Source organism: Notolepis coatsorum (genome assembly GCF_963971535.1).
Source record: "Notolepis coatsorum genome assembly, contig: SCAFFOLD_457, whole genome shotgun sequence".
Taxonomy (NCBI): domain Eukaryota; kingdom Metazoa; phylum Chordata; class Actinopteri; order Aulopiformes; family Paralepididae; genus Notolepis; species Notolepis coatsorum.
The window spans coordinates 30,993-55,000 of record NW_028171500.1 but is presented as its reverse complement, the minus strand read 5'-3'; the positions used below and the strand labels follow the sequence as shown (position 1 = coordinate 55,000).

Here is a 24,008-nt window from a genome sequence, read left to right as displayed (position 1 = left end):
TGGTCTAAAGCGTTCCTAGTAGAGTATACAGTCTGATGTGTGAGTATTCACTGGTCTAAAGCGTTCCTAATAGAGTATACAGTCTGATGTTTGAGTATTCACTGGTCTAAAGCGTTCCTAATAGAGCATACAGTCTGATGAGTATTCACTGGTCTAAAGCGTTCCTAATAGAGCATACAGTCTGATGAGTATTCACTGGTCTAAAGCGTTCATAATAGAGCATACAGTCTGATGAGTATTCACTGGTCTAAAGCGTTCCTAATAGAGCATACAGTCTGATGCGTATTCACTGGTCTAAAGTGTTCCTAATAGAGCATACAGTCTGATGAGTATTCACTGGTCTAAAGCGTTCCTAGTAGAGTATACAGTCTGATGAGTATTCACTGGTCTAAAGCGTTCCTAGTAGAGTATACAGTCTGATGTGTGAGTATTCACTGGTCTAAAGCGTTCCTAGTAGAATATACAGTCTGATGAGTATTCACTGGTCTAAAGCGTTCCTAGTAGAGTATACAGTCTGATGAGTATTCACTGGTCTAAAGCGTTCCTAGTAGAGTATACAGTCTGATGAGTGAGTATTCACTGGTCTAAAGCGTTCCTAGTAGAGTATACAGTCTGATGTGTGAGTATTCACTGGTCTAAAGCGTTCCTAGTAGAGTATACAGTCTGATGTGTGAGTATTCACTGGTCTAAAGCGTTCCTAGTAGAGTATACAGTCTGATGCGTATTCACTGGTCTAAAGCGTTCCTAGTAGAATATACAGTCTGATGAGTATTCACTGGTCTAAAGCGTTCCTAGTAGAGTATACAGTCTGATGAGTATTCACTGGTCTAAAGCGTTCCTAATAGAGTATACAGTCTGATGAGTATTCACTGGTCTAAAGCGTTCCTAATAGAATATACAGTCTGATGTGTGAGTATTCACTGGTCTAAAGCGTTCCTAGTAGAGTATACAGTCTGATGTTTGAGTATTCACTGGTCTAAAGCGTTCCTAGTAGAGCATACAGTCTGATGAGTATTCACTGGTCTAAAGCGTTCCTAGTAGAGTATACAGTCTGATGAGTATTCACTGGTCTAAAGCGTTCCTAGTAGAGTATACAGTCTGATGAGTATTCACTGGTCTAAAGCGTTCCTAGTAGAGTATACAGTCTGATGAGTATTCACTGGTCTAAAGCGTTCCTAATAGAGTATACAGTCTGATGAGTATTCACTGGTCTAAAGCGTTCCTAATAGAGCATACAGTCTGATGTGTGAGTATTCACTGGTCTAAAGCGTTCCTAGTAGAGTATACAGTCTGATGAGTATTCACTGGTCTAAAGCGTTCCTAATAGAGTATACAGTCTGATGAGTATTCACTGGTCTAAAGCGTTCCTAATAGAGCATACAGTCTGATGTGTGAATATTCACTGGTCTAAAGCGTTCCTAGTAGAGTATACAGTCTGATGTGATGAGTATTCACTGGTCTAAAGCGTTCCTAGTAGAGTATACAGTCTGATGTTTGAGTATTCACTGGTCTAAAGCGTTCCTAATAGAGCATACAGTCTGATGTGATGAGTATTCACTGGTCTAAAGCGTTCCTAGTAGAATATACAGTCTGATGAGTATTCACTGGTCTAAAGCGTTCCTAGTAGAGTATACAGTCTGATGTGTGAGTATTCACTGGTCTAAAGCGTTCCTAGTAGAGTATACAGTCTGATGAGTATTCACTGGTCTAAAGCGTTCCTAGTAGAGTATACAGTCTGATGTGATGAGTATTCACTGGTCTAAAGCGTTCCTAATAGAGCATACAGTCTGATGCGAGTCAACCCGTTCAGCTCTACACATTTCATAACAGACACAGACCAGCGCGAGCGACAGGTCCAATGTGTCTCTAACATGCTCGGCATCCTCGACATTCCTGTATGTCCACATCGTGGTAAAACCTTAACTAACGTCAGCCACTAACCCTGGAAAACACTCAGCAGAGTGACTCCACGACACCAGTTCCATTAGTGAGGAAGGGGGGGGGGGGGGGGGTATATTGACGAGGCTTGACAACAGAGGGGGGGGGGGGGGGTATATTGACGAGGCTTGACAACAGAGGTTCAAGTTAATCATGCATATATCGGTATCGGTTGATATCGGTATCGGAAATTAAGAGTTGGACAATATCGGTATATCGGTAAAAAAAAGCCAATATCAAGCATCCCTACCTTTTACCCTTTCCTGCATAAATAAACTATACATGTAATTAAATTAACCCTTTCACTGCCACACAACAGAAGGTTAGCCCTTTACTATCACACAACCGACGGAGCTTATGATGCTAATGATGGAGCATCGCCGTCGGTTGTGTGATAGTAAAGGGCTAACCTTCTGTATTGTCACAGTGAAAGGGTTAACCGGCTGTCGTGTGGCAGTGAAAGGGTTAAAATGTTTTGTGTTTCCTCTTCCCCGGCCCGCTCACCCACCCCCCCCCCCCCCCCCCACGTACCCGTATGGCGGCGGAGGCGATCTGGAGGTGGTGGAGCCGGCGCAGGGTGCTCTCCCTGTCGGTGAAGTAGGAGGCGGCCAGGTGGTGCAGCGTCTCCAGGGTTACGGGCCCGGTGCCGTTGAGATGGCCGCCGCCCCCGCCGCTGACCTCGGCCTCCCCCCCCCCCCCGCCGCGGTCCAGCTTCCTCTTGTCCACAAATATAGTCAGCGCCTCTTCCCCTGGTGGTCAAGACAGGGTTAGGGTTAGTCAGCGCCTCTTCCCCTGGTGGTCAAGACAGGGTTAGGGTTAGGTCAGTGCCTCTTCCCCTGGTGGTCAAGACAGGGTTAGGTCAGCGCCTCTTCCCCTGGTGGTCAAGACAGGGTTAGGGTTAGGTCAGCGCCTCTTCCCCTGGTGATCAAGACAGGGTTAGGGTTAGTCAGCGCCTCTTCCCCTGGTGGTCAAGATTGGGTTAGGGTTAGGTCAGCGCCTCTTCCCCTGGTGGTCAAGACAGGGTTAGGGTTAGGTCAGCGCCTCTTCCCCTGGTGGTCAAGACAGGGTTAGGGTTAGTCAGCGCCTCTTCCCCTGGTGGTCAAGACAGGGTTAGGGTTAGGTCAGCGCCTCTTCCCCTGGTGGTCAAGACAGGGTTAGGGTTAGGTCAGCGCCTCTTCCCCTGGTGGTCAAGACAGGGTTAGGGTTAGGTCAGCGCCTCTTCCCCTGGTGATCAAGACAGGGTTAGGGTTAGGTCAGCGCCTCTTCCCCTGGTGGTCAAGACAGGGTTAGGGTTAGGTCAGCGCCTCTTCCCCTGGTGGTCAAGACAGGGTTAGGGTTAGTCAGCGCCTCTTCCCCTGGTGGTCAAGACAGGGTTAGGGTTAGGTCAGCGCCTCTTCCCCTGGTGGTCAAGACAGGGTTAGGGTTAGGTCAGCGCCTCTTCCCCTGGTGGTCAAGACAGGGTTAGGGTTAGGTCAGCGCCTCTTCCCCTGGTGGTCAAGACAGGGTTAGGGTTAGTCAGCGCCTCTTCCCCTGGTGGTCAAGACAGGGTTAGGGTTAGGTCAGCGCCTCTTCCCCTGGTGATCAAGACAGGGTTAGGGTTAGGTCAGCGCCTCTTCCCCTGGTGGTCAAGACAGGGTTAGGGTTAGGTCAGCGCCTCTTCCCCTGGTGGTCAAGACAGGGTTAGGGTTAGGTCAGCGCCTCTTCCCCTGGTGGTCAAGACAGGGTTAGGGTTAGTCAGCGCCTCTTCCCCTGGTGGTCAAGACAGGGTTAGGGTTAGTCAGCGCCTCTTCCCCTGGTGGTCAAGACAGGGTTAGGGTTAGGTCAGCGCCTCTTCCCCTGGTGATCAAGACAGGGTTAGGGTTAGGTCAGCGCCTCTTCCCCTGGTGGTCAAGACAGGGTTAGGGTTAGGTCAGCGCTTCTTCCCCAGGTGGTCAAGACAGGGTTAGGGTTAGGTCAGCGCCTCTTCCCCTGGTGGTCAAGACAAGGTTAGGGTTAGGTCAGCGCCTCTTCCCCTGGTGGTCAAGACAGGGTTAGGGTTAGTCAGCGCCTCTTCCCCTGGTGGTCAAGACAGGGTTAGGGTTAGGTCAGCGCCTCTTCCCCTGGTGGTCAAGACAGGGTTAGGGTTAGGTCAGCGCCTCTTCCCCTGGTGGTCAAGACAGGGTTAGGGTTAGGTCAGCGCCTCTTCCCCTGGTGGTCAAGACAGGGTTAGGGTTAGTCAGCGCCTCTTCCCCTGGTGGTCAAGACAGGGTTAGGGTTAGTCAGCGCCTCTTCCCCTGGTGGTCAAGACAGGGTTAGGGTTAGTCAGCGCCTCTTCCCCTGGTGGTCAAGACAGGGTTAGGGTTAGGTCAGCGCCTCTTCCCCTTGTGGTCAAGACAGGGTTAGGGTTAGGTCAGCGCCTCTTCCCCTGGTGGTCAAGACAGGGTTAGGGTTAGTCAGCGCCTCTTCCCCTGGTGGTCAAGACAGGGTTAGGGTTAGGTCAGCGCCTCTTCCCCTGGTGGTCAAGACAGGGTTGGGGTTAGGTCAGCGCCTCTTCCCCTGGTGGTCAAGACAGGGTTAGGGTTAGGTCAGCGCCAGACGGTCCAGACAGACAGACAGCAGACACAGGGAGGGGGGTGACGTCCAGACAGACAGACAGACACAGGGAGGGGGGTGACGGTCCAGACAGACAGACAGACACAGGGAGGGGGGTGACGGTCCAGACAGACAGACAGACACAGGGAGGGGGGTGACGGTCCAGACAGACAGACAGACACAGGGAGGGGGGTGACGGTCCAGACAGACAGACACAGGGAGGGGGGTGACGGTCCAGACAGACAGACAGACAGACACAGGGAGGGGGGTGACGGTCCAGACAGACAGACAGACACAGGGAGGGGGGTGACGGTCCAGACAGACAGACAGACACAGGGAGGGGGGTGACGGTCCAGACAGACAGACAGACAGACAGACACAGGGAGGGGGGTGACGTCCAGACAGACAGACAGACACAGGGAGGGGGGTGACGGTCCAGACAGCAGACACAGGGAGGGGGGTGACGGTCCAGACAGACAGACAGACACAGGGAGGGGGGTGACGGTCCAGACAGACAGACAGACACAGGGAGGGGGAAAGGCCGCTTCATTAAGCAGGATAAAAGAACGGCGCTAATCACTGTAATCATTAGCATCTTCTCAGACGGGTCGGAGAAGCTCGGTGGTGATTAAGTGCCGTACTCAGGGCTCGTTACTGAACGCGTGATGAGGCCGGCGCTCTCTGTCACCATCGAGCTTCAGTGAGCAGGGAGAGTTTAATCTCGGCTCGTTTATCATCATCAGCGCCACTTCGATATTTCATACTCACCGCCCCGGCGGTCGTAATGACTTGAAACGCGACACATGTGGTTTAGGGTTTTTGCGACGGCAATCTTGCTTCGAATCACTGTGGACATTTGACGCTCGGCGTGAGAGGACGTTTAAAACCAACTCAGATTGTGTGCTTAGGTCCAACGTGTTTCAACTATAATTTTGTGCGGTGAAATCAAACCGTCGTGACACAGGTTTTCCTTGTCATGCAAAGTGCCAGTAGCAATATTCTCTGACCCATTCGGTTCTGGTTAGTAAAGAATACTCCCTCTATAGTAGTGAACTGAAGCGATACAATGTAAGACTCTGACTATTGACACAGTGAGATTTAGCATTAGCGTGTCTCTGGGGGGGGGGGGGGGGGGGGCTGCCTGGTGGGATCCGTGTTGCTTTGATCTAGATCAAATACGGGGAAACTAAAGCCTCATTTGCATCGCCACCTCTAATGACATTATTCTTTTCACCACGCTAGTAACATAGTAACAAGTACAGTATCGTGCCGAATATAAGACAGCGTTTTTTTTCTCTCTAGACAAATATCTGAAAATGGGGCGTCGTCTTATTTTCGGGGTCTAGACTTGTTTAAATGTAATTTAACGACAGATGGAGGTGGGTGTGTTAAGTAATTGAGCGCTCACGGTGAGAATGCTCATGGTGATAGAATGGAATAGAATAGAAATACTTTCATTATCCCGAGGGAAATTTGACACTACAAATTGCTCACATTAAACATTTAGACAGAACAAAGTCACGAATAAGAATAACAAACAAAATTGCCTAAGAATAAGAATAGAATAAAATAGACAGTAAAAAATATACAGTAAAAATATACAAAAGTCTACAGAAGTCTACAGTAAGTGTAATATTGCACAGCGTTGTTTTAAAAGTAAGAGTCCAGGAAGATGGTAACTGTCACCATGTGCTCAGTGATGCAGTGTAGAGTCTGATGGCTGTCGGAGTGAAGGACTTCCTGTGCCGTTCAGTGCTGCATCTTGGGAGTGTTAGTCTAGCACTGAACGTGCTCCTCCTGTCAGCCAAGTCTGTGTGTAGTGGGTGGGAGGAGTCTGTGTATAGTGGGTGGGAGGGGTCTGTGTGTAGTGGGTGGGAGGGGTCTGTGTGTAGTGGGTGGGAGGGGTCTGTGTGTAGTGGGTGGGAGGAGTCTGTGTGTAGTGGGTGGGAGGGGTCTGTGTGTAGTGGGTGGGAGGAGTCTGTGTATAGTGGGTGGGAGGGGTCTGTGTGTAGTGGGTGGGAGGAGTCTGTGTGTAGTGGGTGGGAGGGGTCTGTGTGTAGTGGGTGGGAGGGGTCTGTGTGTAGTGGGTGGGAGGGGTCTGTGTGTAGTGGGTGGGAGGGGTCTGTGTGTAGTGGATGGGAGGGGTCTGTGTGTAGTGGGTGGGAGGGGTCTGTGTGTAGTGGGTGGGAGGGGTCTGTGTGTAGTGGGTGGGTGGGGTCTGTGTGTAGTGGGTGGGAGGGGTCTGTGTGTAGTGGGTGGGTGGGGTCTGTGTGTAGTGGGTGGGAGGGGTCTGTGTGTAGTGGGTGGGAGGGCTCTGTGTGTAGTGGGTGGGAGGAGTCTGTGTGTAGTGGGTGGGAGGGGTCTGTGTGTAGTGGGTGGGAGGAGTCTGTGTGTAGTGGGTGGGAGGGGTCTGTGTGTAGTGGGTGGGAGGGGTCTGTGTGTAGTGGGTGGGAGGGGTCTGTGTGTAGTGGGTGGGAGGGGTCTGTGTGTAGTGGGTGGGTGGGAGGGGTCTGTGTGTAGTGGGTATGCAATCGTCAGGCGTGTTATGCAAAACTACAGTAGCCCCATTCTGATGCATATGTGGTTAAAACAGAAGAAAAACAAAACAGAAACAGTTGTTACATATTTCAGAGTTTAAACAGAAATGGAAATGATCTGCTCTTCATAATGCTGCGGGGGAAATAGTTGCTATTGAATACAGGCTTGCTGTGGGAGGTCCCTGCTGTGGGAGGTCCCTGCTGTGGGAGGTCCCTGCTGTGGGAGGTCCCTGCTGTGGGAGGTCCCTGCTGTGGGAGGTCCCTGCTGTGGGAGGTCCCTGCTGTGGGAGGTCCCTGCTGTGGGAGGTCCCTGCTGTGTCCGGTGGACGCCACACAGGCGCGGGCCTCACCTCCCAACGTGGCCGACAGCAGGATGTGGGTCCCGTACTTCTTGATGATGCCCTCTGTGATCGTCTGGAGGCTCGGCCGCCGGCCCATCTGACGGACGGTGAGCATGAAGTCCGGATCCAGGGGCAGAGCCAAGCCGCCAGCGCCGTCCCGCTTCCCCACCGCCAGGCTGGTGACCTTCCATCGGCCGAACTCCCTGATGATGATATGATATGATATGATATTAGCATTTATAATGCGCCCATCGGCCAATTGTTACATCGGTCCGGGGCGCAGCTATGTTTAGTTTAACAGGAGGTGGTTGTTCCCTTAACCCACCAAGATGACTCAGAAACATAACTGCGTGTATACACAGGCTATACGAGCAGTACAAGTGTTTCAGTTTTCAAAGGGTTAACCCAGGCCAACAGGTCGACGCGGCAGATAGCTGGGCATCTCGTCTCCGGGGGGGGGGTTCTAACCCAGTCCCAGAGTACCAGGGTCCCCAGGGAGACGTAGCACTCCCTGCCACTCCCAGAGGGGGAGAGTGACACGTCTCCGCCGGGCCTTCGAACACGAGAGCCCCCGCCCCCTCCATGTAATCCTCAGTCTCCATCGGATATGGAGAGGAGGCGAGGGAACTCTCGCTCGGCTCCAGCACAACACTGCCCCCAGGCCGCTCACCCCCGCTGCTCGCCGTCTTACGACGAGAGCGAGCCGAGGCGAAGAGTCTGCGACGCAAATCCCCGGCCACCAGAGCAACCGTCTGCCTGTCGGCCGACTGCCCTCTGGCGGGGGAACCAGGGCCGGAACTCGGCCACCTCACAGGAGATGGGAGCTCAACGGCCCCTCGGCGAAGCACGCTCTGCTCCGGGCGCCGCCCAGGCGCACCTGCCTGCCACGACCGTGGAACCAGAGACGCCCCACGACGCACGGAGGACGCCACGATAGTGAAGCGCTGGTGGAGGGTAGCGTTGTAGTCGTCTAGACCAGTGGTCACCAACCCATCGATCGCTGAGACTTTCCCTGTAGATATTTCCCAATATTTTTTTTTTTTTTTTTTTAGATCTTTCCCTGAGAGTCCACATTACAGTTCTACTTTTGTTTTGATGTGAAAAGTGATGCTGCATAAGATGACTGCACTTACTGTAGGACTGACTGAAAAAGTACACATTACAGTTCTACTTTATAAAATGCTAATTGTAAATATGTTTGTCAATGTTAATAATATGAGAAAGTCCACATTACAGTTGTACTTTTGTTTTGATGTGAAACGTGATGCTGCATAAGATGACTGCACTTAGCACTGACTGAGAAAGTACATAATAGTTCTACTTTGACGTTTTAATGTTGGACCAAAGCATTGTATGTAATTAGAATACAGGCAAATAAAAGTAATTTAGTTTAAAGTACAATCTTGGCTGTCTTTTTCTCTCAACGCTTCAATAGGTAGATCTTGCCTTCACCAAAAAAAAAAAAGTGATCTTGGGCTTAAAAAGGTTGGTGACCACTGGTCTAGACCAGGGATTCCCAAAGTCGGGGGGTCACCAGATGATTAAAAAATAAATAAATAAATAAAATGTCCAATTTCTTTTTTAAATGTATGCAGTCAGGCCACTCAACTTAGAAGCAGGCCAGGCCAGTGTTTCTAGTTGCAGCAGCACAATAGTTAGATAACCTAGGTGGGGAACAACCAGGAGATCACTGCAACTCACACAAGTTCGAGAAATCTCTCTCTCTCTCTCTGTCTCTCTCTCTCTCTCTCTCTCTCTCTCTCTTGCTCTCACACACGCACAAAGGGAGCCACATGTGATTGGTGGAGGCGGGACCCTTACAAAAAACTGCTAATCATTGACACATGCTAGCCTGTAATAATCCCCCCCAGAAAAATCTACTTTGCATTTGATATATTGCAAATATATGCCATCACACACACTGGCATTTAAAGGGTTAGAATTATAAAATGAATATGTGGTGTTATGATCAGGGCTGAAGTTGAATAAAATATTGTATTTATCAATTACAAAAAAACTGAAAATCCAAAAAAATGTGTGTTGTTGCTAATCATACATATGCTAGCCTGTTTTTTAACAATAATTTGTGATGCCATCACAAACACTGGCATTTAAAGGGTACAAATAAAAAAATGCCTGCACCAGGATGCAGGAAATGAAGTCTTTGTAACAAAAAAAATCCTGGTGGGGGACCCCCAGACCCCCTGCTTAAAAAGTGGCCTGACTGGGGCTATATTTAGCACTATATTTCCTGGCCTGAATGATTTCCCCAGTCCGGCCCTGGTTAAAAGCCTCCAATGCGTATTAGTGTGTGTGCGTTTGAACGTTTGCATGTTTCAACCATACATTTCCATTTATATATAAAAAAATATATATATATTATTTGTATTTTTTTGTAATTTTTTTTTACCTCCTATAATAGTGGGGGTCGCGGCTCTCTGACACCGTTATTTGGGGGTCGCGGCCTGAAAAGTTTGGGAACCCCTGGTCTAGACCCTCCGACGGTGAAGACATTATCTCTTTGTTTTTTCAAAGATACAATGTCAACGTAGCTCCTCTCCAACAAACTACTTTGGCACTAAACTTTAAAGTGGTGTATAGAGACACTTTCGGTGGTGAAAGTAGGGAAGGAGCTGATGGTGTGGCCACGACCCGCTTATAGGAGCGGATGTGGGTGTGGCCAGGCGGAGGTAAATAGGTGTGTGCATGTGGAGAAAGTTATTCATTATTAGAGTGGATAAAGGGATAGTTCCAATAGAGCAGAGCGTAAAGCTATACGATCTATAACCACAAATAGCCAGCCCTACAGAGCTGAGCTGTATAATAAACCATGAATAACCAGCCATACAGAGCTGGGCTGTATAATAAACCATAAATAACCAGCCATACAGAGCTGGGCTGTATAATAAACCATAAATAACCAGCCATACAGAGCTGAGCTGTATAATAAACCATAAATAACCAGCCATACAGAGCTGAGCTGTATAATAAACCATGAATAACCAGCCATACAGAGCTGGGCTGTATAATAAACCATAAATAACCAGCCATACAGAGCTGGGCTGTATAATAAACCATAAATAACCAGCCCTACAGAGCTGAGCTGTATAATAAACCATAAATAACCAGCCGTACAGAGCTGGGCTGTATAATAAACCATAAATAACCAGCCATACAGAGCTGAGCTGTATAATAAACCATAAATAACCAGCCCTACAGAGCTGGGCTGTATAATAAACCATGAATAACCAGCCCTACAGAACTGGGCTGTATAATAAACCATAAATAACCAGCCCTACAGAGCTGGGCTGTATAATAAACCACAAATTGTTATGCTTTGACCGTGAGACTCTAGCACAGAGAGAGAGCAGACAACTGGACAGGTTCCAAGGCTGTTTAATATCAAAAAGGTATAGTAGTTGGTAGGGGTGTAACGGTACACGTATCCGTACTGAACTGTTTCAGTACTGGACCTTCGGTTCAGTACGCGCAGTGTACCGAACGAATCCAACGGTACACTGCAACAAGTTCACCCCTTCCCAAAATATAACTTGCGCAATATATGTTCCTTCAGCCCACGCACAAGTGTGGAACAACACTGAGAGATGACCTGTAATTTAGCATAGCCTCATAGTGTGACGAACACACACACAAGCCTCATAGTGTGACGAACACACACACACACACACACACACACACACACACACACACACACACACACACACACACACACACACACACACACACACACACACACACACACACACACACACACACACACACACACACACACACACACACACACACACACACACACACACACACACACACACACACATTTGAAATGTTTATTTATGTCCACATAAACAGAAGTACAAGGAAGCCTCATACAAAGGACATAAACAATGCGAGTGCAATCAGAAAATTATGAAGAACAGTCAGGTACAAGGTGCATGGGCGGCAGAATCATGGGTAAAGGTAACAGCGCCTCCTCCAGGTTGAGCGGCTTCCTATAACAGCTGATACTGAGCAGTACCTGGCTAACTGCTTGGCCTTCCTTTTGGGGAGACCGGCTATTTGTAGGCCCCTCACAACCAGCTTGTGCACATGATGCCCTAGGCTGCCAAAGATAAAAACTAGGAGTTTACATCTGTAGCCTAGCTGTGAGATGGTCTGCTGTAGCTGTTGGTATTTCAGCATTTTGGTTAGGAAGGCTTCTTCTAAGCTGTAATCAAAAGTACAGCCAACCTCAAGAATGGACACCTCCCTAAGGTGTTCATTTACCACAAATACATCAGGGGTGTTAGCTGTAATACTAGAGAACATGGAATCATTATTGCACAGGTTGAACATGCTTGGCTTCACAGTAGAATGTTTCTCGTTTCAAGTTTCTTTAATAGTTGTCATACAGAAGTACAGAATACTTTTGTACAAAATGCTTCTTACTGTTGCGCTCCAGAGACTGTGCATGACAAGATAAGTATGAAATAAAAACATAGTAAAAATTAGAAGAAAAAAAAGAGGTCACAGTGTTCAGTTTAGACATATGTACAATGTTCGTAGACGTAGTTACCATACAATATACAATACTGTGCAGTGTACTAATATACAATACTATATAGTGCAAGGCATAAATGGACGAGGTGCAGTTTAGGTACAATTCACAGTAGGTGTACGAGTTGTAGTGCAAATCCTTTATCAATAAATATAAAGTGTAAGTGTGTTTGTGTGATCTAAAGTGTGGAGAGTGGGTGCTGCAGTGTGTTGTTTGTTTGAGTGAGTGTGTGTGTGCGTGTGGGTGTGTGTGCTGTGTGCATTTGATGGTTGTTGCATAGTGATTATTGTTCGTTTAGCGATTATTGTTCGTTTAGCAGCCTGATGGCCTGGGGATAGAAGCTCCTTCTGAGTCTTTCTGTGCTCGCCATAAGACTCCGGTATCGCTTGCCTGACGGCAGCAGTTCAAAGAGGCAGTTGTTCGGGTGGCTCGAGTCCTTAATAATTCTCTTAGCCTTCCCCTTGCACCGCTTGTTGTAAATGTTCTGGAGGGTGGGAAGCCCCCCTCTAATTGTGCGTTCGGCTGAACGTGTCACTCTTTGTAGTCTGCTACGGTCTTGTGCAGTGCTATTCCCAAACCAGGAGGTGATGTTGCCGGTCAGGATGCTCTCTATTGTACATGAGTAGAAGTTCCTAAGGATCTTCTGACTGACTTGGAACTTCCTTAGGCGCCTGAGGAAGTAGAGGCGTTGTCGTGCCTTCTTCACAACACTGTCAATGTGTGTGGTCCATGTCAAGTCCTCGGATATGTGGGCTCCGAGGTACTTGAAACTGTTCACTCTCTCAACTGGTGCCCCGTCGATGCTGAGGGGGCTGTAGTCCTTGACCCCCGACCTCCTGAAGTCCACAATCATCTCTTTTGTTTTGCTGACGTTCAGGGAGAGGCAGTTCTCCTGACACCACTGTGACAGGTTCTCTACCTCTTCCAGGTAGGCCCTTTCGTCGTTGGCAGAGATCAGGCCCACCACTACTGTGTCATCAGCAAATTTGATGATGGTGTTGTTGTTCCGCTGTGCTTGTATGCTTATACAGTGTGATGGAGGACCTAAAAATAAGAGAGATATATTTCGCTATCAGATCTACTATTCTGTCATGCCTACTTATGTAGAGGCCCCTGTATACATGGCAACCATTTAAGATGTGGGACATGGTTTCAGCTATTTGGTTATTGTCATGATGAATACAGTGAGGAGCATGACTGCCTGGAAACCAGATGGAGAGATTCAGTTTAGATGGTAAGACCTGTAATCTCGCTTTCAGAGTAAAGATAACAATGCACTCATCTATGGCAACATTTTTTAACACAGAGTGAGAGACAGAATGGTCCGCAGCAGGGAGACACGCAATCTTCCCCTGCAGCCTCAACTCAGTCCATTGTTCCCGCTGTCTTTGTTGTTGTGCCCACAGGAGGCGACCTCGGGCATTAGTCAGTGGAAGTTGGTGATCCATTCCACACACAGACATAGATGCTCTGACTGAGATACACACACACACACACACACACACACACACACACACACACACACACACACACACACACACACACACACACACACACACACACACACACACACACACACACACACACACACACACACACACACACACACACACACACACACACACACACACACACACACACACACACACACACACACACACACACACACACACACCCCCCATCGTCTCTCTCTCAGTGCGTGAGGATTGGTGCTAGATTGAGAACGGACTGTCTCTCGGAGATCAAATTAATGATATTTTGCGGCATATAGAGCGGACATATAGAATGATATGAATTGAAAATGGGGGACCCTGATGTAAACAAGACGAAAGTCTTTCTCTGGTCTGCATCCCCTTAACAATTGTGTGTATTGAGCCGTACTGTATTGTACCCATTCTGCAATCTGTTAAATAAAGTTTTCATTCATTCATTCATTCACATTCATACACAGCAACGCGCCTCCAAACAAGGTGTGGTGAACATGAATTGATATATTTTCCTTGGCATGAAACAGGAAATAGTATTTACCATTAGGGACCTGCATGGCGCGTCTTTCTCTCTTCAATAACGTTTGCCCTGAGGGACGGTGGTCGCGGTTGTTGTTGTTGTATTCAGTTCAATGCCGTGGCGTGTCTCCTATCCGTCATGCAGCGCATTCAGGCCCCCAATCAATAAATATATATATATTATATTTTTTTAACAAGTCGATTATTAATTTGAATATAGAATATTCATTGACAGCCCTACTTAACAGTTACTGCATCACCCCTGAGTGGTACATGGAAAGCCAAATAAATAAACTTAAACTTTCCCCTACTGTACCGAAAACACGTACCGAACCGCGACTTCAAAACCAAGGTACGTACCGAACCGTGTTTTTTGTGTACCGTAACCGTTACACCCCTAGTAGTTGGACAAGCGTGAGGTCAAAGACGAGGCCGGGTTCTCAGACGGGATGACAAACGTCTTTCTCAGGTCTGCATCCCCTTAACAATTGTATGTATTGAGCCGTACTGTATTGTACCCATTCTGCAATCTGTTAAATAAAGTTTTCATTCATTCATTCATATTGTTTGGACATAGCCCACGCCATACAGTTCGACAAACAGTACTGTATTTGCAAATCTGATATGTCATAAATGTATAGATGTAGCAGTACTGTCTATCTGTATGTCATGTATGTCATATATGTTATGATGAATTGAAAATGGGGGACCCTGATGTAAACAAGACGAAAGTCTTTCTCTGGTCTGCATCCCCTTAACAATTGTATGTATTGAGCTGTACTGTACTGTACCCATTCTGCAATCTGTTAATAAACTTTTCAATCAATCAATCAATCAATCAATCAATCAATTCAATCAATCAATCAATGATCCGGGAGAAGTGAGGGTCACAACACTGTTATCTACTAACTCATGTAACGGAGGTACCGCGAGTGTATCCACCGTCACGATGGACTTCAGTGTTGTGAAGTGACTGTGGACGTTAGCGGCACTGCAGGTTAAACTCACTCCCCCTTAACACATTGCATGCCACGCCCGAGATTATTCGGGTTTACCCCCCGCGGGTTCAATGCCCACGCCCGAGAATATTCGTTTTATTCTTTTTTTTTTATTTTAAATTTTTTTTAATAACTTTCTTTATTGGAAGAGTTTTCAAAATGATGCAGACAGTTATACATATTATACATCTTCCATTTTTGTATTTTTTCCCCCCATTTCCCTTTCCTATCCCCTAACCCCACCCCACCCCACGAAGAGCGACAACAAACATACATATAATACACGAAAATACAAAATAAAAATATGTGACAGAAAAATAAAAGTAAAAAATAAAAAAACCTATGATACTAATATAACTGAGATGAAAAGACAAAACATTTTAAGAAATAAATAAAAATAGGGAAAAAACAGAGGGGGGGGGGGACTCAGTCGTCACACACAGGCAGGGATGTCAGGATTCTATGTGCTTTAAAAGGGGTCTCCAAGTCTTCTCAAAGGTATTCAGGGAGCCAGTAGGGCCTTTGAGGGACAATCTGAGCTTTTCAACATTAATAGATAATAGTAGTTCCTTAACCCACCTATTGTGAGATGGAGGTTGAGTATGTTTCCACTTAAAAAGAATAAGTCGCCTGGCCAATAAAGTGGAGAAAAGGATGTGACATTTTCGAGGGTAGAGGCTGCAGAGGAACACCGAACAAGGCCACAAGAGGATCAGGGGTGATAGTAAGGTTGTAGGCTGTGCCCATAGTTTCAAAAATTTCAGACCAGAATGTGGCAAGGCTGGGGCAGGACCAGAACATGTGGGTGTGATCGGCAGGGGATTGTTTGCATCTATTACATGCGTCAGAGATGTTGGGGTACATTCGAGAGAGTCTCGAGTTTGTGTAGTGGACTTTGTGTATAACCTTGCACTGTGTGAGGCCGTGTCTCGCACAGATGGAAGATGAGTGGACAGAGTCCAATGCCCAACTCCAATACTCATCAGACAATTCAATTCCCAGCTCCCGCTCCCACGAGTTCTTAGGGCCGGTTCCTGGGGTATCCGTAGCGGAGCTAATCAGGTTGTAGATGTTGGAGATTAGCCGTTTTTTTTCCGGGTTGAGAACCATTAGTGAATCTATAAGGGTTTCAGGGGGCCGACTAGGGAATTTGGGGTTCTGGTTCTGTGTGAAGTGCCTAATTTGGAAGAAACGAAACAGGTGGGATTTGGGAAGGTCGAATTTCTTTACGAGGTCTGTAAAAGTCATGAAAGTCCCTTGGTCGTAGAGATCATTAAAAGTGGTTATCCCTTTGTCAAACCAGACTTGAAAGGAAGAATCAGTGGAAGAGGGCAGGAATAAATTATTGTTAAAAGTGGGGGAGAGGTCAGAGGCCCTATGGAGGCCGAGGCTTTTCCTGATTTGAATCCAAATTTGTGTGGAGTCGACCACCATTGGGTTTGCAGAGAGTCCAGTGACCGACATAGGGAGTTGGGAGCACAGCAGAGAGCGAAGAGAGTATCTAGAGGAAGAGAGTTCCATGTCGACCCACACCGGGCCTAAGTTGTGTGTCGTGCCCCTCATCCAATATAAAAGTTTGTGTATGTTACACGCCCAGTAGTAGTGCTGGAAGTTAGGCAGTGCCAGTCCCCCTAGCTCTTTGGGGAGTTGTAGTATTGATCTCCTCATCCGTGGGATCTTATTGCCCCAGAGGAAGGAGCTTATTAATCGGTCGAGTGTCTTAAAGAACGACTTCTTAATGAGGACTGGGATATGGGTGAAGAGATATAAAAACTTTGGTAGCACTACCATTTTAATTAAATTGACTCTGCCCACTAGAGACAGTGGAAGACATGTCCACCTGTTGAAGTCTAGTTTGCACTTTTCAAGAAGAGGTGAGAAGTTTTTCGAGAACATTGTTTGGATTGAGTTGGTGATGTTAACCCCTAGATATCTGAATCCATCTGTTGTATACTTAAAGGGGAAGAAAGTCCGGGGTATTTTTTTGGCTGAGGAGTTGATTGGAAAGAGTTCGCTTTTATGAAGGTTTAACTTATAGCACGAGTAGAACCCGAACTTGTCCAGTATATTAAGAATTATAGGGAGAGAGGCGGTCGGGTTAGATATATACAGCAGGAGGTCGTCTGCATATAGGGACAGTTTATGAACTTTTCCGACCCGTGTGATGCCTTCAAACCTCTCTTCCTGTCTTAACCAGATGGCCAGTGGTTCGATGGCTAGGGCGAAAAGAAGGGGGGAAAGGGGGCAGCCCTGTCTGGTGCCTCGATGAAGGGGAAATGAGGCTGACTGAAGTCTGTTTGTATGGACTGAGGCGACTGGATGGGTGTAGAGTAACTTAATCCAGGCAATAAAGTCAGGGCTAAAACCGAATTTCAGCAGTATAAAGAAGAGGTAGCCCCACTCCACTCTGTCAAAGGCCTTCTCTGCATCCAGGGAGACAATTACTTCTGGTGACATAGAGTTAGGGGAATTGAGAATATTAAGAAGCCTTCTAGTGTTATGAAAGGAGTGTCTACCCAGCATGAATCCTGTTTGGTCAATTGAGATTAAACGTTTTTAATTTTTTATTAGCGATCTGAAATCATATTGCATCAAGCGAGTCTACCGTTGGACATTCAGCTGCCTCAGGCGCTCAGATGTGGAAAAAGCGCCCCCTAACGTCTCCCAGTTGGTAATTCACCCTTTTGGATTGAACTCAATGAAAATGAATGAGGAAGAAAAACCCGGAATCCATGTTTTACTTCTCACTCATGCAACCGCCGTCTACCAGCTTCATGTTGGACTCTCTGAGCAGCGGGGAATATGTGTTTTACAGTATACTCGGTGGATCAATAAAAATATAGATTTTTTCGAATGGCGATCGGGAATTGGAATAAACCATTTGGATACCATCTGATCTCAGGTAAGGAATCTATGTTATCAGTATTAGGATAATCAGACTCGTTTTCACAGAGATATAAGCTTTTATGTGATTGTGTGTTATCGCTGTTTGACTGTGTGCGCCGTCAGGAAATAGGAGACTCGATTTTCGGCTTGCCGCAAGAGCGTGCGTGCGTACACATATACTATCGATAATACACCTCACATCCTTTGCTAAATTAAACACTTGTCAAAACCATACACTAATTTATAAAAACTACATTTTGTTACCATATGAAACACACGTTATGACTTAATTCTGTTTGAACCAGTTACACACACTGCTGTGCTTAACCTAAAACACATTTAGCAATTCTACTTTTCAGTGATTAGAGTACTGTAAGTGAAGTACACAGAGAATGTGCAAATATACAATAAATTCACCAAACACTACACAAGACCAATGCTGATGAAAATATTATTTATTTATCTACATATACCCAAATCAATGATGCAGACTGATGAAAATATACATTTTCTCTCCATATAACCAAGTCAGTCAACATTTCAACATGGAGAATCACAACAAAACATGTCCCAGTTTTCATGCTACTATGTGCATAACACTGTAAGCTCAGCAAATATCAGACAAACATAAAATACTGTATCCAGTACAGGTTAAAATTACAGTAAAACAAAAATAATTTTGAAAACATTTAAATAGAGTACAGAAAATACTAGACATTATCTCTTTGCCTAGCTGGATCTGGCAAGAGAATTTTTTTTTGTGATTCTCCATGTTGACATGTTGACTGATTTGGGAAAATGGGCGAAAATGTATATTTTCATCAGTCTGCATCATTGGTTGTCTTGTGTAGTGTTTGGTGAATGTATTGTATATTTCCATGTTCTCTGTGTACAGTACTTCACTCTCCTTCCATTTTGGTTGAAGACAGGTGAACTCACCTGCTGCATTTTTATAGTGCTTAAACCTGATTGGTGTATCTACAATTAAGCAATGGTCTGTTTGTGCATCTGATTGCTGTGTTTAACCAATTGGCTCATATGTGTGGTAATTTGACATTCTATGTGTAATGTAATGCAAGTGTGTTTAGTGTTTTGCAAATCACTGTGTGTATTGTTTTGCAAAAAGTGTGAGGCTGACTTTGTGTTTATAAGGGTGCAAATCTGGGCCTATGTTTTGCTCCTTGAGTGTAAGGTTTTGATAATTGTGTAATACTTTTGATTTGAGTGTTTATGCAATTGAAGAAAACTGTAAAGACTAGAGATGAACTGTGTATTTCTTTTGTACATAGGCTGTGCATATGTTTGTTTGTTTATTTGCTTATGTGTATGAATCTTAACTGTGTTTTTATTTTGTTATTGGTGTATATGTGTGTATGTATGTACAGTATATGTATATATATTATATATATATGTATATATATATGTGTATATAATATATATGTATATTTGTACTCCTGTTGGGGCCTCTTGGACCAGATCAATGTTTTATCTGGCTAAATAAAGGTTAAATAAATAAATAAGAAACTGATGATTTGGTCCTGTTAACTTTGAATTTTCTATGGGGACTGCCCATATCCCTATCATGGACATGGACCACACTTTGAGAACCTCTAATGATTCTAGTTCTTCAGTATTCATCTCTAATTACTCTAAAATTGCGTATTTCTGTGTTTATTTCTGGGGGGGCACCGGTCTGAAGCCCCCAATGTTTTCTATCCCTAAAAACGCCCCTGATCAGCACGCCTTTCAGGTTAACTGGTGGAAAATAAAGCTATAATGTTTTGGCCATTCGAGACCGTTTTCAAATGTCCAATCTAACTAATAAAATTTGCTCATAAAATGCTTAAAATGTTAAATGGGATTGTAATAGACGGCTGTTAATGTATAGCGATGTGCACAGACCGGCCGTCAGAATGTTAATTTGGGATAAATAAATAATAATGGGTTAGATGCCAAACTTGAACTCTTCCAGCTTACTGGCGTCTCTCAAGGAAGCTGTGTTGTACCTGTGTCGTGTTGTATGTGCCGACATCCAGTTCTTTCTCAGCTTCAGCTTCAGGCTGGCTATGACAAGGTGGTGGTCTGAAGCCACATCTGCTCCTCTCTTTACTCTTATATCCTGCATGGACCTCCTGAATTTCTTGCTGATACAAACATGGTCAATCTGGTTCTCGGTTATGTGGTCCGGTGATACCCAAGTGGCCTTGTGGATGTTCTTATGGGGAAAAACACTGCCACCAATGACCAAGTTGTTCATAGCGCACAGGTCCGCCAGCCTCTCCCCATTTTCATTCATGGCCCCCAATCCGTGTCTTCCCATTATATCTTCGTACCCCCTGTTTTCACTTCCGATCTTGGCATTAAGGTCTCCCATCAGGATTGTGATGTCTCTCTCTGGGTGCTTTTCTATAATGGACTGCAGTCTGTTGTAGAACTGGTCTTTGTCTGCTTCCTCACTGTCAGAGACTCCCCTACACTCTCCACCTTCAAAGCTCGCCTCAAAACCCACCTGTTCTCCCTTGCCTTCAACCCCCCCCACCCCTAAACCCCCCCCTCCCCTCCAACCTGATCGATATGTCTCTAGTCTTTTTTTTTTTTTTTTTTTTGTGCCATCAGGCTGTCTCCCCCGTTCCCCCCATGGTCTCATGTTCCTTTGTTTTTGTTTCTTTGTTGTTTTGTTTTGTTTCTTTGCTTTCGTCTCTTTGTTTGTACCCCTGCTCCCGACTACTGTCAGCGACTTCGGGTTATTGAGAAGCGCTATATAAATTAAATGAATTATTATTATTATTATTGGTAGGAGCGTAGCACTGTATGATGTTCATATTGATCCTCTTCTTCTTGGTTCGAAAGGATGCGGTGATGATCCTTGGACCATGGGCTTCCCATCCTATGAGTGCTGTCTGTGCTGTTTTAGATAGCATCAGTGCTACTCCTTGGGTGTGGGAGGCATTGTCCTCTTCATGTCCGGAGTACAGCAGTAATTCTCCTGAGGCCAGTCGTTTCTGTCCGGACTGTGTCCATCTTGTCTCACTTATTCCGAGCAGCGTGAGATTATAGTTCCTCATCACTGCTGCTACTTGAAATGTCTTACCCGTCTCATACATGGTTCTCACGTTCCACGTACCGATATGGGGAGCCCTGGACGAAAGAAGGGTGATCGGCCCTGTGGCTTCCAGAGACTTCTGGCTTTCACCACATGGTGTCATAGACCTTCTTATCAAAGACCCTTCTCTTCCCTGGGCCAAGGTGTTGATGTCTTGTTTATCTCTTGTTGGCGTTTCTGTAACAATATAGTGTTTTACGGGGTGGGGATGTTAGCCCCTCGCACAACCCCCTGGAGGGCTTTTGGAGTTGGCTTGTTAGTCCTCTTCCCACGCCTATTGTCTTCCTGGACAAGAGGCAGGGGAACTATGTGAGAATGCTATTCATCGACTACAGCTCGGCATTCAATACCATAGTCCCCTCCATACTCATAGCCAAGCTCAGGGACCTGGGCTTGGGCTATGACCTCTGCCAGTGGGTCTTGGACTTCCTGACTGGCAGACCCCAGGTGGTGAGAGCAGGCAACTGCACCTCCTCATCCATCACCCTCAACATAGGGGCCCCCCAGGGCTGTGTTCTGAGTCCCCTCCTCTACTCCCTGTACACACACGACTGTGTGGCTCAGCGGAGTAGCAATACAATCGTCAAATTTGCTGACGACACAGTGGTGGTGGGCCTGATCTCTGCCAACGACGAGAGGGCCTACCTGGAAGAGGTCAAGGTCCTGGCGGGATGGTGCCAGGAAAACAGCCTCTCCCTGAACGTCAGCAAAACAAAGGAGATGATTGTGGACTTCAGGAGGTCGGGGGTCAAGGACTACAGCCCCCTCAGCATCGACGGGGCACCGGTTGAGAGAGTCAACAACTTTAAGTACCTCGGAGCCTACATATCCGAGGACTTGACATGGACCACACACATTAACAGTGTTGTGAAGAAGGCACGACAACGCCTCTACTTCCTCAGGCGCCTAAGGAAGTTCCAAGTCAGCCAGAAGATCCTTAAGAACTTCTACTCATGTACAATAGAGAGCATCTTGACCGGCAACATCACCTCCTGGTTTGGGAATAGCACTGCACAAGACCAAAGCAGACTACAAAGAGTGACACGTTCAGCCGAACGCACAATTGGAGGGGGGCTCCCCACCCTCCAGAACATTTACTACAAGCGTTGCAAGGGCAAGGCTAAGAGAATCATTAAAGACTCCAGTCACCCGAACAACTGCCTCTTTGAACTGCTGCGGTCAGGCAAGCGATACAGGAGTCTCAAGGCGAGCACAGAAAGACTCAGAAGAAGCTTCTATCCCCAGGCCATCAGGCTGCTAAACGAACAATGAATGAACACTACACAACAACAACCACCAAACGCACATAGCACACACATCCACACGCACACACTCACTTTAAACAAACACACTGTAGCACCCACTCCACACACTTATAGCACACACCCACTTTAAACAAACACACTGTAGCACCCACTCCCCACACTTTATATTTATGGATGAAGGATTGCACTACAACTCGTACACCTTACTGTAAATTGTACCTAAAATTGTACCTCATCCCATTTCTGCTTTGCACCATTTCTGCTTTGCACTAGATAGTACTGTACATTAGTACACTGCATAGTATTGTGTATTGTATATTATATGGTAACTCAGAACATTGTACATATGTCTATACCGAACACTGTGACCTCATTTTCTTCTTCTAAATTCATGCTATATTATGTTATTATGTTATTTGATACTATCTTGTCTAGCACAGTCTCTGGAGCGTAACAGTAAGAAGCATTTTGTATGAAAGTATTCTGTACTTCTGTATGACAACTATTAAAGAACTTGAACTTGAACTTCCAGGTGATGGATTGCAGCCTCATACCACGTGAGGCCAGACAGGCTGAGGGTTGTGTACAAGCTGTCTTGGCACGTCAAGCCCAACCAACTCCTGCTACTGTGTATTGAAAGCTGCACTAGGCAAGCTAACCCTAACAGCAACACAAGACAGCCAGCAACGCAAGACAGCCAGTAACGCAAGACAGCCAGCAACGCAAGACAGCCAGCAACGCAGAGTAACACTCTGCAACAAGTTCCAAGTTTTACAGGAGCTGTTGGAAGAGGACGAGTGCACCCTGGAGAACAGTTGGAAGGAGATAAAAGAGGCAGTAACGTCTACCTGCCAGGAAGTTCTTGGCCCCAAGAAGCACCAGCACAAGGAGTGGATCTCAGGGGACAGTCTGCGAAAGATCCAAGAGAGGAGGGAGAAGAAGGCGGCAGTGAACAACAGCCGGACAAGAGCAGAGAAGGCCAAGGCACAAGAAAGGTATGCAGAAGGAAACAAGCTAGTAAAGAAGAGCATCAGAGCAGACAAGCGAAGGTATATGGATGACCTGGCAACAGAGGGAGAGCAAGTAGCAAGAGAGGGCAATATGAGAGAACTGTACAACATCACCAAGAAGCTGGCAGGAAAGTACAGCAAACCAGAACGACCTGTGAAGGACAAAGAGGGAAGACCGATAACAACGGGAGAGGAGCAACAGAAGAACAGATGGATGGAGTATTTTGAAGAACTTCTAAACCGGCCAGCACCACAGAACCCACCAGACATCGCACAGGCTGACACAGACCTACCCATAGCCTGCAACGCACCAACCAGGGAAGAAATTAGGAAGGCTATCAAGCAGCTGAGGAACGGAAAGGCTGCAGGACCAGACAACATCCCTGCGGAGGCACTGAAGTCAGATATAGAAACCACGGTGAAGATGCTCCACCCACTCTTCATGAAGATATGGGAGGAAGAAGACGTGCCAGGAGATTGGAAAGAGGGCTATCTCATCAAGATCCCAAAGAAAGGCGACCTTAGCAATTGCGCAAATTACAGAGGGATCACACTGCTATCAGTGCCAGGGAAAGTTTTTAACACAGTCATCTTGAACAGGATGAAGGACCTCATCGATGCACAACTCCGCAATGAGCAAGCTGGTTTCCGCAAGGACCGATCCTGCACAGACCAAATTGCAGTGCTGCGCATCATCGTGGAGCAGTCGATAGAGTGGAACTCGCCCCTGTACATAAACTTTGTGGACTATGAGAAAGCCTTTGACAGCCTAGACAGAGAGACCCTCTGGAAGCTTTT

The 24,008-nt window shown here is 46.5% G+C and overlaps 1 protein-coding gene across 1 annotated transcript in view; it reads right to left on the bottom strand.

Moving 5' to 3' along the window:
• LOC311248252 (BMP/retinoic acid-inducible neural-specific protein 3-like) overlaps positions 1-24,008 on the bottom strand; it is a gene marked incomplete at both ends in the record, with an annotated part of 110,362 nt that overhangs the window by 60,521 nt on the left and 25,833 nt on the right. The window contains 2 exon segments of the mRNA XM_084339170.1: positions 2,470-2,687; positions 7,397-7,590. Coding sequence (XP_084195296.1) covers positions 2,470-2,687; positions 7,397-7,590 — 412 coding nt within the window.